Below are 15,184 nucleotides of genomic sequence, written 5' to 3'. Positions count from 1 at the left end.
GTGTTGGGTTGGGTGTTGGGTTGGGTGTTGGGTTGGGTGTTGGGTTGGGTGTTGGGTTGGGTGTTGGGTTGGGTGTTGGGTTGGGTGTTGCGTTGGGTGTTGCGTTGGGTGTTGCGTTGGGTGTTGCATTGGAATGGGTGTTGCGTTGGGTGTTGCATTGCGTTGGGTGTTGTGTTGGGTGTCCCCATGCTGTTTCTGCCGAAGCAGGAGGCCCAGGCCGGGGTTGTTGAGGTATCGTGGCCACCATTGTGACCCCCCTTCTCCTGCCATCCCTCAGAGCCGGTGGATCGTCCCCCCGTGCTGCTCATTGCCAATTCCCAGAACATCCTGGCCACCTACCTGAGCGGCGCCCCCGTGCCCAACATCACGCCCACCAGCGCCAAGCAGACCACGGCCATGGACTTCAACTACGTGGAAGACACCGTGTGCTGGGTGCACGTGGGCGACAGCGCCTCGCAGACCATCCTCAAGTGTGCCAAGATCCCCAACCTCAAGGGCTTCGTGGAAGAGCGCTCCATCAACATCTCCCTCAGCCTGCACCGTGAGTTCTGCTCCCGCGGCGGCAGTCCCGGGCGGTCCCCCCATCTCTCACAGAACCCAGAAGGCTTGAGGTTGGAAGGGACCTCTAGAGATCATCCAGTCCAACCTTCCTGCTCCAACCCAGAGCACGGGGCACAGGGTGGCATCCAGGTGGGTTTGGGAGACCTCCAGAGCAGGAGCCTCCCCAGCCTCCCTGGGCAGCCTGTGCCAGGGCTCGGACACCCTCACAGTGAAGTTCCTCCTCACATGGAGATGGAACCTCCTGTGTTGCAACTTGCACCCATTGCCCCTTACTCTCCCCCTCTGCAACGGGGCTGGCAGTGACTTCCCCATGGTGGTGGATGCCTTGAACTCCAGCGTGGACATTTCTCCTCTAGTTTTAGCATTTGCCCTTCCTTTCCCACCCCTCTTCGTTACCCCTGTCTAGCCCTGTGGATCCTTTGAGGAAAACCAGTGCAGTGATGAGCAGAGAGGACACCCGTGTCATCTTACTGGCTCTGGGTGTCCCTCCTGGAGCAGGAAGGTTGGACTAGATGGTCCCTAGAGGTCCCTTCCAACCTCAACCCTTCTGTGTGATTCTGTGTGGAGTGGCCAGAGCTCTTGTTGGTCTTTCACCCCTTGGGTTTAGCCCTTTGCTTCCTCACCATAAGTTGTGATTGAGAGCAACATCCCACCAAAACGTTCCTCCCACCTGGGGACACAGGGAGCCCCTGGTTTTGGCCCCTTGGTGCCTCCTGGGAACGAGGGTGGTTCCAGCACGGCCTCCAGTTTGGGCTCATTGCTCCTTGCCCCTTGGAAAGGGGATAGGAAGCTGCAGCCCGGGCTTCCAAAGGGTTCCCGCTGGGATGGCACCAGCTGGGGACGCGGCCGAGCCGCCCGGGCAGCGCCGCTCGCCTCGCCGCCGCTCGCGCTGTGTATTTTTAGGGCTGTGTGTATTTACAGGGAGAGGCCTCGCTGCCCCGGGAGGCCGCAGCCTCCGATTAGGCGCTGCAGGGCCGGGCTCGCCTTTGGCTTCCCCCCTCAGCTTCCCTTCCTCCTTTAAGGCACCCTCAGGTTTAACGGGGACCCTTGGGCCCCTCCCCGCCGCGGTTCTTGGGTCGCTGCTGCCTCCTCCGTCCCCTTGTCCCAGTTCCCAGTTCCCATTGGGAGGCCCTGGGGAGGTCAGCGGCAAGGCCGGGCCTCCAGAGGCTGCATTGAGCAGGAGCCCGCGGTTCTTGGGTCAATGCCGCCTCCTCGGCTCCTGGATCCCCTTGTCCTGGACACTGGGAGGCTCTGGGGAGGTCAGTGGCGAGGCCGGGCCTCCAGAGGCTTCATTGAGCAGCAGCCCCGCGGTTCTTGGGTCGATGCCGCCTCCTTGGCTCCTGGATCCCCTTGTCCTGGACACTGGGAGGCTCTGGGGAGGTCAGTGGCGAGGCCGGGGCTCCAGAGGCTGCCTCGAGCAGGAGCACGAGGTGCTGGGGCAGGATGAGCGCCCGGAGCAGCAGCTCCGCTCCAACCCGCGTCCCCGCGGGGCACCTTCTGCCTGGAAGGCTTTTTGGGGCGATTTGCTGAGCTCTCCCAGCTCCGGGAAGTTAATCCCGGGAGACGGGGCCTCCTGACGAGGGCCGGGCGCGGAAGGGAGCTCAGGACGGCGCCGTGTTCGGGTCCCGACGGGACAAGGAGCGGATTGCCCCTTGTGTCTGTCTGGGCAGGAACCGGGCCCCCCTGGCCGGTTTGAGGGTGGGTTTTATTTGCAGAAATGTTGCTGCGAGTGGCCCCTGGGGCTCTCAGCGCGCGGGGCCAAGCGGTCAAAGAGCAGAGCTCTTGTTGTCCCCGAGCTTCCCATCCTCTACCCCAGGTCCAGCTGCTGGCAGAGTCCTGGGCTTGGGGACCTGCTGCTCTCAGTGCCACCAGGGACGTGACCCTGGTGCAGCAGTTGCCGTTATCTCCATCGCTCCGGGGAGCACTGAGCCCCAGCACGAGCCGTGAGGCTGAGCAGAGGCTTTTGCAACCACGTCTGCAGGGTTGCAACCACGTCTGCGTGGAACCATGTCTGTGTGGTTGCAGCCATGTCTGCCTGCATGGTTGCAAGCATGTCTGCATGCACCCATGTCTGCACGGTTGCAACTGTGTCTGCATGCACCCATGTCTGCACGGTTGCAACCGTGTCTGCATGCATCCTCGTCTGCATGGTTGCACCTGTGTCTGCATGCATCCTTGTGTGCATGGTTGCACCCGTGTGTGCATGGTTGCATCCATGTCTGCATGCATCCATGTCTGCATGTCTGCATGGTTGCACCCGTGTCTGCATGCATCCATGTATGCATGGCTGCACCCGTGTCTGCATGGTTGCACCCGTGTCTGCATGCACCCGTGTCTGCATGGCTGCACCCGTGTCTGCATGGCTGCACCCGTGTCTGCATGCAACCACATCTGCATGGCTGCAACCGTGTCTGCATGGCTGCAACCGTGTCTGCACGCAACCAGCTCCGTCCTCGCGGGCGCCGCCTGCGCCAGGGCCGGGCCGTGACTCACTCGCCTGCGGGACGGGTTTGTCCTTCTGCGAACGTGAGGCCGCACAAGAGGGAAGCGGGGCCGTCCTTCCACCTTCTCTCCTGCTTCCCCGTTTCCTGCGCTGCGGGTGCGAGTTCCCCTCCCGGTGCTAATCCGGGCGGCCGCGGGAGCGGCGGAAAAAGCAGCTCGCGACCGTGCGCGGATGCTGCCCGTCCTATTTGCAGGCAGGGCAGGGGCTGCCCCGCTTGCTGCTCCCCCTGGCACTCAGCGTGAGACCCAAATGACCCCACATTTTTTGGGGGGGGCCCTTGCACAGGCCTCTTTCCAAGCCCACGTGCTGCCTGCCCGCCTGGACAGGGCGGCTTTGCTGGGAGCTGCTCCAGGCCGTCCCCATCCCGGGGCTCCTCCTGCAGCTCCCGGCCTTCCCTGCTCACCGGGACGACATTCCCGTTGGTTTGCAGCTCGTCGGGATGAGTTCCCATTTGCAGCTCACTGGGACAATGTTCCCATTTGTCTGCAGACAAGTTCCCAAAGGATCTGGGAGCTCGGCTTTGGATCCCAAAGCTCGGCTTTGGGGCTCTTAGCGCAGCAGGGCTGGCTCCGGAGGCCCCTCATTCCTGTTCCCTCTGTGCTCCATGGCTAACGCTCACCCCTGCATTCCTGAGGCACAGGCCGCGCTCCGGAGTCACGCACGGATTATTTCTTTGCTGCTCCTATCCATGGGGCGTTCGCTCCGATTTGCACTGCGGTTACCGCCGGGAAAACAAGAAACGCGGCGGCCTCTCGGAGGGGATGGGACGTGGAGCCCGTGGAAAATTACCCGAGGGGCTGCTCCCCCTGCCTGCTCCTCCTCCCCCCGCCTGCTTTTCTCATTTCCCCCCCACTTCCCTTTTTTTCCCCTTTTCTGGGACACCTCGTGACTGCGGCCCGCCCGCCGCGGGGCTCCCGCTGCTCCGGGGCTGCTTTTGCTGACCGCGGCTTTGGGGTGTCCCTTGCGGGTGTCCGCGCGCTCCACCCATCACCCCAGCCCCACGGTTTCCCTATTTGCTGCTGCAGAGATTCCCTCGTTTATTATTTCCAGTTTTAAGGGGTTTCTTCCCTCTTTTCTTTCCCAAAACAAGCCTCCGGGATCCCGGCTGCGTTACAGACCTTAAACGACAGCAATCTGGCCGTTATTAAAATACCTTCCCGGGTAACATCTCCATAAACCAGCCCGTCCAGGAGGCTCTTTGCCTGGATTCCTCTTCATTCACGCTCTGCTCCCAGCAAACAGAAACCTGCAGGCTTTGGGACAAACGCGTTGCAGGGAGATGCCGGTTTGCGAAGCAATTCCCGTTGCTTTGCATGGAAAACTCTTTTCTTCCTTGCGGCCTCATTCCAGCCAAGAAAGAGGCTCCGCTGCGGAGTCGCTTGGCAGCGGAGCGGGGTGATGGTAACTTCATCTGCTGAGCCCTTTCTTTTGGTTTAACTGTTTGGCTGTTCTCCTGCCGGCGGCTCCGCAGAGCGCGGCGTGCCGCTCTTCCTCCCCCTCCTTCATCTGCCTCTGGGTCAAGGCTGCAGCGCTTGGCCGGAGCAGCGCTCGACGGTGCCGATGGGCCCCTTAGGAAGGGTGTTGAGGGGCTCGTGCACTGTCGTGCATGCCCGTGTGCGGTTGTGCACCGTCGTGCATGCTGGTGCATGCTTGTGCACGGTTGTGCACCATCATACACGCTGGTGCATGGTCGTACACCATCGTGTGCACGATGGTGCAGTTGTGCACCATTGTGCATGCCTGTGTGCAGTTGTGCACGCTGGTGCCTGGTCATGCACCATCGTGCGCTTGTGCACGGCTGTGCATGCCCGTGTGTGGCTGTGCATGCTGGTGGATGGTTGTGCACCACCATGCACGCTTTTGTGCGGCTGTATATGCCTGTGTGCGGTTGTGCACGTTGGTGCATGGTCGTGCACCACCATGCATGTGTATGTGTGGTTGTGCACGCTGGTGCATGCTGGTGCATGGTTGTGCACCACCATGCACGCTTGTGTGCAGCTGTGCACACCTTTGTGTGGCTGTGCACACTGGTGCATGGTTGTGCACCACCGTGCATGCCTGTGTGCGGTTGTGCATGCTGATGCATGGTCGTGCAGCACCGTGCATGCCTGTGTGCGGTTGTGCATGGTTGTGCACCACCATGCACACTTGTGTGTGGCTGTGCCCGCCTGTGTGTGGTTGTGCATGCACCACCATGCACGCTTGTGCACAGCTGTGCACACCTGTGTGTGGCTGTGCACACTGGTGCATGGTTGTGCACCACCGTGCATGCCTGTGTGCGGTTGTGCATGCTGGTGCATGGTCATGCAGCACCGTGCACGCCTGTGTGCAGCCGTGAACACTGTGAAGGGTCCCAGATGGCCGCAGGGAGCAGCCAGCGTGCCCCAGGACCTGCTCCGTCTTCACCCCCTGTCCTCCCCAAGAGACCCGTTCCCCTCATTGCTCCCTTTGAGCTTGGCCACCCCTGGACCGAGGCCGCCCGGCCCTTGCAGGGCTGCAGGCTGGGCCTCATTAAGCAAGAGCAATTAGCGCTTCCTTGGCCGGCCTCCACACCGGGCTGGGGCCCCAGAGCAGGAGCAGGGGGCCCTGGAAAACGCCCGATCCTGGGGCGGAGGGACGGGGCTGCTGCTCTCTGTGCTTGGGCATCCGCAACCCCAGCGGCAGGAATATCTCCCCAAATCCTGTATTTATTTCTGTATCTGCTAGCTAGGTTTTTCTAAGGAAAGAGGGGAGTCGGAGGCTGCAACCTCCCTCTCCCCAAGACATTTGTGTTCCCCAAAACTAGCTGTGTGGAAGGAGAAGGCCCAGCTGGACCTATTAGACATCAGAGAATCCCCCCCCCCCCCAAGGCTGCCCACCCTCCAGGCGGGTCGGGAAGCGGCTTCCTCTTGGAATAGCCCCAGCTTTCGGAATGAGCCGGCGGGGCCCTGGTCTCCGCTGCCCTGTTTGCACCCTCTTAATGCAGGAAAATTGCCGCCGGGAGCAATGTTTGTCCGGGCGGCGCGGCGCGCGACAGAGCGCGCCTTGTTCTCCGGCCGGGCGCGCGTGTGCGCGGAACGGCGCGGCAGGAATGCCTCCGGATTATGGGATTATGTAAATGCATCAAATGGCTCATTCCGCCTCAAAAAAGGGAGGCGGGCGGTGGAGCCGGGGAGCCCTGGGGACTGCATTCCTGACAAACCTTCATTCCTGCTCGCGGGGCGGTTTGGAGCCGAGACGCTCGGCGGCTTCTCCAAGGTTTTATTGCTCAGACCCGGGTTTCCGCTGCCTCTTCCCACCCCTTTCCAGCGGCTGCAGGAGTTTGGTGCCCCGGAGGGGGGAACACGTCTCCTCCGCTGCATCCCCGGGCATCGTCCTGGGCGTCTCCCTCCGCGACTCGTGCAGAGCCAGGGCTCCCTCCCACGCCGCTCATCCAGGTCCCTTCCCTTTTGGGAGCCAACTTTGGGTGCAGAAGCTGCCATTGAGCGGATTTTCCTATTTTTTCTTTTTTTTCGATTGGAAACGGAGGCCGCAGCGGGGAGGCCGCCCGGGGCCGAGGCGCTTGCGAAAGCGGCCGCGTGTCGAAATCGCCCTTTGGGGCCCGGGGAGGATCGCGCCGTTTCCTTCCTCCCCGCGGCGCAGCCACAACTGATTTATTTGCGGCCGGGGCCGCGAGCACCCAGAGGTGCTGGGTCAGCAGAGCCGCTTCCCTAGCGGGCCGGGGGCACCCCGGGCGCCGCGCGGGGAGCGGGCGAGGAGGCTGTAGGTGACGCTCGGCCCCCCGCAGCCCCCCGGCCCTGACCGGCTTGCCCTCGTGCAGGACAAGCCGCTCGGCCCCGTCCCAAAGTCCGTTTTGCGGCGCGCCAGCAAAGAAAGAAATCAGCGCGGGGCAGTTGTGCGTGTCGCAATCGCGTGCGAGCCCCGGCGCCCGTTGAGCAAGGAGGAAGAGTCAGCTGAGCAGGGAGGAAGAGTCGGCTCCCAGCTGGGCGCTGACCAGGAATGTTGGACCAGGACCAGGTCTGGGACCAGGACCAGGACCAGGAGAAACAGCTGGGGCTGTTTCTTCCATGCAGACAGCTCTCCAGTTGTGCTGGGAGGGGAAGAGCTCCCCGCTTTGCTTGCCTGGAGCACGTGGCGCTGGAGCACCCATGGGTGCTCGGGGATGAGGACGAGCCCGCCGCGGTCACCTCTTTGAGTCCCCAAAGTGGCAGGAGGCAAGGGGGGATGTTCCTGCAAGTGAATATTAGGGGTTCAAAATAGACCTTGGCTAAACCGGCTTCCACTGGAAGTTCAAGAGGAAATCCAAGTTTAGCTGAGCCTGTAAGAAACAACTAATAATAATAATAATAATGATAATGATGATGATGATGATGATGATGATTCCCACAAAGGAGGGGGGAAGGGAGAATGAGCAGGGAGAGAAGGAGCAATTTGCAAAACAAAAGCCTTTGAGGAGCCTAATGCTTCCCAGCTGCAAAAATACAGGCGGGAAGAGCAAGAGCAGGCGCTTGCGTCACCTCCAGCTCCTGCGCCAGCGCCGGCCCTGCCGCCTCCCACCTGGGCACCGCGGAGCGTCCTGGTGCGGAGCATCCCAGTGTGGAGCATCCCACCATGGAGTGTCCCGGTGTGGAGCATCCCGCTGCCAATGGGGCTTGTGCTGGGCACCCCCGTGCTCGGGCGCCAACCGGGGCTGCGTGTCCCCACGATCCCCGCCGTGTCCCTGGCAATGCTGCGGGCTCCCGTGCAGGCTCGCCGAGCCGACCGCGCTCCGCTCAGCCGCTTCCACGCTCATTCCTTGGCTCTGGCTGCTCCCGCTTGTTTTCCATGCGGGATGAACGAGGCCGGGTGACGGAGCCTCGCCTTTCCGGAGCCAGGGAGGGGGCCCTTAGTCACTGCCGCAGCCGGTGGCCGCGAGAGCAGGACGCTGGAGCCAGCAGGACTCTCCCATCCCAGGCCCAGGGTGGCTCCGTCCAAGGCTTCCCGCTGGAGCAGAGTCTCCCCAGCCGCGCTGGCCCGGGAGGTCCCCGGGCATGGGGAGCAGTCAGAGACCTGGCACACTGTGACACGTGGATATGCACCAGCCAGCTAACCCCTCCTCGTCCCCTAGACGTGGAGCAGATGGCCATCGACTGGCTCACGGGCAACTTCTACTTCGTGGACGACATCGACGACCGCATCTTCGTGTGCAACAAGAACGGGGTCACGTGCGTCACCCTGCTGGACCTGGAGCTCTACAACCCCAAGGGCATCGCGCTGGACCCGGCCATGGGGTAAGATGCCAGGGGTGCTGGTGGAGGACGCAGACAGGTGCCCCACGCGGGTGCCGCTTTGCGCCTTGCCCGGGATGTGCCACCACCACGGGACCCCTCCTAGCCACCCCTTGCACCCCTTTGGAGACCCCAGCGAGGCTGCGTCCCCGCTGGTGCCCGTGCGGCTGCTCGGGGTGCCGGCGGGCCGGGTTGCAGCTGCGCGCGGCACCGCGGCACCGGCCCCAGCCGGGGCGCCCACCTGCCCCGGGCAGGGGAACCCGCCGGCCCCCTGACCTCGATCTAAGCCCTGCAGCAGCTGATAAGCGCAGGGAGCTGCTGAGTCAGCGCTGCGCTGGCAGCTGCGCCGTGCAAACGCCCCCGCGCGTGTCCCTGCGTGCCGGGGTGCCCATGCATGGGTGCAGATGCACAGGGCCTGTGCGTCCTCCTGCAACGAGTGCAAATCCCCGTGCCACCCATGCGCATGTGCGTGCGTCTGCACGGCTGTGCATGCGCTTCATGCAGCCGCGTGGTGCAGGACCTGCAGCCCTGCGTGCTGCCCGTGCCCCCAGTGGCGCTTCCGAGACGACATCCCGCTCTGAGCTCCCGTGTGGCCTCTGTCCTGCAGCAAAGTCTTCTTCACGGACTACGGGCAGATCCCCAAGGTGGAGCGCTGCGACATGGACGGGCAGAACCGCACCAAGCTGGTGGACAGCAAGATCGTCTTCCCCCACGGCATCACCCTGGACCTCGTGAACCGGCTCATGTACTGGGCAGACGCCTACCTGGACTACATCGAGGTGGTCGACTACGAGGGCAAGAACCGGCACACCATCATCCAGGGCATCCTGGTGAGCAGGGCCCTGGGGACGGCTGCTTGGGGACATGAGCGGGAAATGGAGCGAGGAAGGGACCAAGCTCTTCTCAGCGGTGGCCAGTGACAGGACAAGGGGCAATGGGGACAAGTTGCAACACAGGCAGCTCCATGTCCATGTGAGGAAGAACAACGTGACTGTGAGGGTGCCCGAGCCCTGGCACAGGGGAGGCTGGGGAGGCTCCTTCCCTGGAGATCTCCCAAACCCACCTGGGTGCCACCCTGTGCTCTGGGTGTCCCTCCTGGAGCAAGAAGGTTGGACTAGATGATCCCTGGAGGTCCCTTCCAACGTCAACCCCTCTGTAATGTCAGGGCAGGGAGGTCCTGATGCCGCTTGTTGCAGCCTCCTTTGCTGCTCCAGCCATCACTGGAGCATCACTCGGTGCGCCAAGGCCGTCCCCGGCCTCCGGCAAGGGAGGGAGCAGAGCCCCGGGGTGGCTCTGCACCGGGACCCCGCGCGGCCCCTGAGCGCCCTGCGCCCCTTCCAGATCGAGCACCTCTACGGCCTCACCGTGTTCGAGAACTACCTGTACGCCACCAACTCGGACAACGCCAACGCGCAGCAGAAGACCAGCGTCATCCGCGTCAACCGCTTCAACAGCACCGAGTACCAGGTGGTGACGCGGGTGGACAAGGGCGGCGCGCTGCACATCTACCACCAGCGGCGGCAACCCACAGGTGGGAGCGCGGCGCGTCCGGGAGCGAGCTGGAAACGCGGCTGCCCCGGCTCCCCGGGGACGAGGGGCGCGCGCGGCCGGTCCCCGAGGTGCCACCTTGCTGCCAGCGCTGCCGGCGAGGGGATTTGCGTGGCATTCCTCTCCTGCGGGACGCTGTGACGCCTTAACGGGCGCCCTCCCCGAGCCGCCGCTATCTCCCTGTCCCCTTTCGCAAGATAAAAGTGACAGGCGTCCCCGCGGGCCGCGCGGCGCCAGTGACGGAGCGCGGCTCAGGAGGGCGAGGGGCATGGCCGGGCAACGCAGCGGCTTCCAATACCCACAGCTGCTTCCGAGGGGGCTGCTGCAGCGCCCTGCTCGTCCCCGCGCCCGGGGCCTGGTGCCCGGCGGCCGCGGGGGTTCCTGAGGGAACCCTTCTTGTGCCTCCCCAGCGCCTGCCCTGCCGTTAATCCATTTGCATGATTGAAATCCTCTTAGCGGCGTTTTCCGCAACACAAAACCAATGGGGAGGTTTCCGGGCGGGAAGGAGGGCGACGGAGGCGCCTGGCCGGGCACTGGGTGCCGGGAGGGCTGCAGGATGGGGGGACACGGGGACGTGTTGGACCCCAGAGCTGCCACCCGGGCCGGCTGCATCTCTGCTCCCGTGCCGGGCTGAGCAGCAAGGGGGACGGGGACGCGTCAGCCCAGGGATCCGCAGCCGCATCCGTGCACGCGCCGGCCCAGCGCGCCCGTGTCGTTGCAGTGCGGAGCCACGCGTGCGAGCCCGACCAGTTCGGCAAGCCCGGCGGCTGCTCCGACATCTGCCTCCTGGCGAACAGCCACAAGAGCCGGACCTGCCGCTGCCGCTCCGGCTTCAGCCTGGGCAGCGACGGCAAGTCCTGCAAAAGTGAGTCCCGAGCCTGGCTGCGGCGCCGGCAGCGCTGCGGGTCCGTCCCCGCCCGGTTGCGAAGGGCCCTGGTGTCCCCTGGGATCGTCCGTCCCCGAGGGGGCACTTGGTGGCCCATGGGATGTGGCAGGGCCGGGATGGTGACCGCTCCGCCCCCGGTGTCCGCAGAGCCGGAGCACGAGCTGTTCCTGGTGTACGGGAAGGGCCGTCCCGGCATCATCCGCGGCATGGACATGGGCGCCAAGGTGCCCGACGAGCACATGATCCCCATCGAGAACCTCATGAACCCGCGCGCGCTCGACTTCCACGCCGAGACCGGCTTCATCTACTTCGCCGACACCACCAGCTACCTCATCGGGCGCCAGAAGATCGACGGCACCGAGCGCGAAACCATCCTGAAAGACGGTGGGTGGCGGCGCCGGGACCCGCGCCCGCCGTCGCGCGGCCCCGCGGCCCCGGCGCGGTGGGTGACGTGCGGCCCGGCCTCCCCTCAAGGCATCCACAACGTGGAGGGCATCGCTGTGGACTGGATGGGCAACAACCTCTACTGGACCGATGACGGCCCCAAGAAGACCATCAGCGTGGCCCGGTTGGAGAAAGCCGCCCAGACAAGGAAGACGCTGATCGAGGGCAAGATGACCCACCCGCGGGCCATCGTGGTGGATCCGCTCAACGGGTGAGCAGCGCCCGGCAGGGTGCCCGGCTTCTCATCGGGTCCATGGCCACCCTTGTCGTGGGCTGCGATGGTGTCCTTGGGATGTGGGGCCTGGGAGGCTCTTCCTTCGCCTCTTGGTGGGTGCTGGGTGGCATTTTGGTCTCGGCATGTCCATGTGCAAGGGGAAATGGGGACAGACCTCGTTGTCGCTCCTCACATCAGTGGTGGGGTGGACTCAGAGCGTGGATCTCCTGCGCCCTGACTGCGTTTCCCGCAGGTGGATGTACTGGACGGACTGGGAGGAGGATCCCAAGGACAGCAAGAGAGGCAAGATCGAGCGTGCCTGGATGGATGGTTCCAACCGCAATGTCTTCATCACCTCCAAGACCGTCCTGTGGCCCAATGGGCTCAGCCTCGACATCCCCGCCAAGATCCTCTACTGGGTCGATGCCTTCTATGACCGCATCGAGATGGTCTATCTGAACGGCACCGAGCGCAAGGCGAGTGGAGCGGCCTCGTGTCCCACGGGGGCGGCCTCGCTGGGTCCCACACGATGGGTGCCCAAATGGGCGCTCCCCGTGCCCGCCCCATAACGAGGGCCTCCCCGCGCCCCACAGATCGTGTACGAGGGTCCGGAGCTGAACCACGCCTTTGGGCTGTGCCACTACAGCAGCTTCCTCTTCTGGACCGAGTACCGCAGCGGCAGCATCTACCGCCTGGACCAGAGCTCCAAGGCGGTGACCCTGCTGCGCAACGAGCGCCCGCCCATCTTCGAGATCCGCATGTACGACGCGCAGCAGCAGCAAGGTCCGCCCGCCCCCCCCGGACCCCCCTCGCGGTCCCCGGCGCCACCGCCGCCGCTCACGGCCCGCCGTGTCGCCCCGTGTGCACAGTGGGCTCCAACAAGTGCCGCGTGAACAACGGCGGCTGCAGCAGCCTGTGCCTGGCCACGCCGCGCGGCCGCCAGTGCGCCTGCGCCGAGGACCAGATCCTGGGGGACGACATGGTCACCTGCCAGGGTAGGGTGCCGCGCGGGACACGGGCGCCCGGGGTGCCCAGCTCTGTGCCCGTGCGGTGGGAACTGCCATCTGGGACCCATCCGCATTGTGGATCCCGATCCCAGATCCTCCCTGGGTGGGGGGATCGAGCGCACGGGGGGCTCGGGGTGGCCAAGTTCCCAGAATCCCAGAATGGTTGAGGCTGGAAGGGACCTCTGAGGATCATCTAGTGCAACCCGCCTGCTCCTGCAGGGACACCCGGAGCAAGTACAATGACACAGGTGTCATCTCTGCTCTTCCCTGCAGCAGTTTTCCTCAAAGGCACCCAAAGGAACCACCAGACTCGTTAGGGATAACAAGGCGGGGTGGGAAAGGAAGGGCCCAGTTGGTCCCCATCTCTCGTAGGATCAGAGAATGATTGAGGTTGGAAGGGACCTCTAGGGATCATCTAGTCCAACCATCCTGCCCCATCAGGGACACCCAGAGCACAGGGTGGCACCCAGGTGGGTTTGGAGACCTCCAGAGCAGGAGCCTCCCCAGCCTCCCTGGGCAGCCTGTGCCAGGGCTCGGGCACCCTCACACCAAACAAGTTCCTCCTCACATGGACATGGAGCTGCCTGGGTCGCAGTTTGTCCCCATTGCCCCTTGTCCTGTCCCTGGCCACCACTGAGAAGAGCTTGGCCCTGTCCTCCCTCATTGCCCCGTCATGGCCTTGAGTTGCGGTGCTCGTGGAGCAGTGGGGCTGCCCTCGAGCTGCCCCCCGTCCTGCTGCGCCCCTGGGTGCCAACGCTTGCCACTGTCGCTTCCCGCTGCAGCCAACCCGTCCTACGTCCCGCCGCCGCAGTGCCAGCCCGGCGAGTTCGCCTGCAAGAACAACCGCTGCATCCAGGAGCGCTGGAAATGCGACGGCGACAATGACTGCCTGGACAACAGCGACGAGGCCCCCGAGCTCTGCCGTGCGTAGGACGGGGGGGGGCAGCCTGTTTTGGGGTCCCCATGGGTCCCCATGGTGGCAGCGAGGGAGGAGGAGGAGGGAGGATGGCGCTTTGGCAGCTGCTCCCCGTCTCGACCTGCAACTTCTGCCCTTTTTGCCTGGGTTTTGGTGGCCGGGGGAGCGCTGGCGGGGCAGGTGGGAGGAAGGCCCTGAGAACGAGGCGGTGTCTTCCTCGCAGACCAGCACACCTGCCCCTCGGACCGCTTCAAGTGCAAGAACAACCGCTGCATCCCCAACCGCTGGCTCTGCGACGGCGACAACGACTGCGGCAACAACGAGGACGAGTCCAACTCCACGTGCTCGGGTGAGGAGCTCCCCGGGGGCGCCGGTGGGCTCTGCCCTCCCAGTGCACACACTGCACATGGAGCTGCGGGGACGAGAGGGGGTCTCTGCCGGCGGCAGCACCCGGGGGCTTTGCTCAGCTCCTTGCGTCTCTTTGTGCAGCCCGGACCTGCTCCCCCAACCAGTTCTCGTGCGCCAGCGGCCGCTGCATCCCCATCTCCTGGACGTGCGACCTGGACGACGACTGCGGCGACCGCTCCGACGAGTCGGCGGCGTGCGGTGAGGCCGGCGGGCGACGCGTTGGGGCGCGCGGGGCCGCCCGGCGCCCGCCCCGCGCTCAATGCAGCCCTGCGTGCCCCCCAATGCAGCCTACCCGACCTGCTTCCCGCTGACACAGTTCACCTGCACCAACGGCCGCTGCATCAACATCAACTGGCGCTGCGACAACGGTGAGGCCCGGGCAGCGGCTGCAGCGCGGGGTCGAGGCCGGGGGAGTTACCTGGTTGCCCCCAGGTGTATTTGGGGCGAACTTGGCGTCATTGTGTTTTAATTAGCGGCTGCAGAGCCGGCGCGGTGGGTCTAGAGCTGGTGCAGGGCAGGACGCCGGGGGTGCCAACGTCTCCCCGCGCTCCTGGTGGGCCCCCCGGCCTCCTACACCCATTGCTGCCAAGGGCTGGGTGTTTTTTGGGGTGTTTGCAAGCCCTGGTGGCCAGAAAAGCTCCGTGCTGCTACTGCTGCATTGGTGCTGGGTGCCTCGGTGCATGAGCGCCATGGACAGAGCCTGCAGGTCCCCGATCCGGAGCCGCCCCGACCGCTGCTTCCCATCTCCCCTGGGCTCCTGCCCGCCCTCCCGCTGCTCCATGTGTCCGTGTGTCCTTCCCATGTCGTCGTCCTCGTGCCGCTCCGTGTCCGTCACCGTGCCCACGCCCCTCGTCTCGCTCGGTTCTGTGTTTCAGAAAAAGATTGTGGGGATGGCTCTGACGAAAAGAACTGTGCAAACGCTGCCGGTTAGTGCATAGATCGGCATGCGGCGGGCCCGGCGCGCGGGGGCTGCCGCCCGCCCCGTTGCGCGCGCGCGCGCAGCCCCGCTCCGGCCCAGCCTGCCGCGAGCTGCGCTCCCCGGAGCCGGCCCATGGGTGATCTATGCGGTTGCTCTGTTGCATTTCTGTCTGCATTTGCTGGTGTCGCATTTCTCCGTGCGCTGCTGCGGGTCGGGGGGGCGGGCACAGTGCTGGTGGGTCCCTGCTTGTCCCTGCTGGGGGGGACGCTGGCTCCGCGCTCGGGCGCTGTCCCAGCTCGCGCTGACCCCATCCCGCTGCCATCCCCACCCTGCACCACCAGACAACGACTGCGGCGACAACAGCGACGAGGCCGGTTGCAGCCACTCGTGCTCCAGCAACCAGTTCAAGTGCAACAGCGGGCGCTGCATCCCCGTGCACTGGACGTGCGACGGGGACAACGACTGCGGCGACTACAGCGACGAGACCCACGCCAACTGCACCAACCAGGGTGAGCGGCGGCGGCGGGCGCGC

The 15,184-nt window shown here is 64.7% G+C and overlaps 1 protein-coding gene across 1 annotated transcript in view; it reads left to right on the top strand.

Moving 5' to 3' along the window:
* Nucleotides 1-15,184, top strand: part of LRP1 (LDL receptor related protein 1) — a 48,319-nt gene that overhangs the window by 7,468 nt on the left and 25,667 nt on the right. The window contains exons 6-20 of the mRNA XM_026047273.1: nt 278-541; nt 8,151-8,313; nt 8,918-9,140; nt 9,652-9,841; nt 10,580-10,723; nt 10,892-11,128; nt 11,219-11,399; nt 11,656-11,878; nt 11,996-12,185; nt 12,272-12,397; nt 13,192-13,332; nt 13,549-13,674; nt 13,815-13,931; nt 14,021-14,101; nt 14,994-15,161. Coding sequence (XP_025903058.1) covers nt 278-541; nt 8,151-8,313; nt 8,918-9,140; nt 9,652-9,841; nt 10,580-10,723; nt 10,892-11,128; nt 11,219-11,399; nt 11,656-11,878; nt 11,996-12,185; nt 12,272-12,397; nt 13,192-13,332; nt 13,549-13,674; nt 13,815-13,931; nt 14,021-14,101; nt 14,994-15,161 — 2,574 coding nt within the window. The remainder of the gene's footprint in view (nt 1-277; nt 542-8,150; nt 8,314-8,917; nt 9,141-9,651; nt 9,842-10,579; nt 10,724-10,891; nt 11,129-11,218; nt 11,400-11,655; nt 11,879-11,995; nt 12,186-12,271; nt 12,398-13,191; nt 13,333-13,548; nt 13,675-13,814; nt 13,932-14,020; nt 14,102-14,993; nt 15,162-15,184) is intronic.

The sequence above is a fragment of the Nothoprocta perdicaria genome, unplaced genomic scaffold, assembly GCF_003342845.1.
Source record: "Nothoprocta perdicaria isolate Ctin4 unplaced genomic scaffold, notPer1 scaffold_486, whole genome shotgun sequence".
Taxonomy (NCBI): domain Eukaryota; kingdom Metazoa; phylum Chordata; class Aves; order Tinamiformes; family Tinamidae; genus Nothoprocta; species Nothoprocta perdicaria.
The sequence above is the reverse complement of the archived record's forward strand: the minus strand, read 5'-3'. Positions and strand labels throughout refer to the sequence as shown.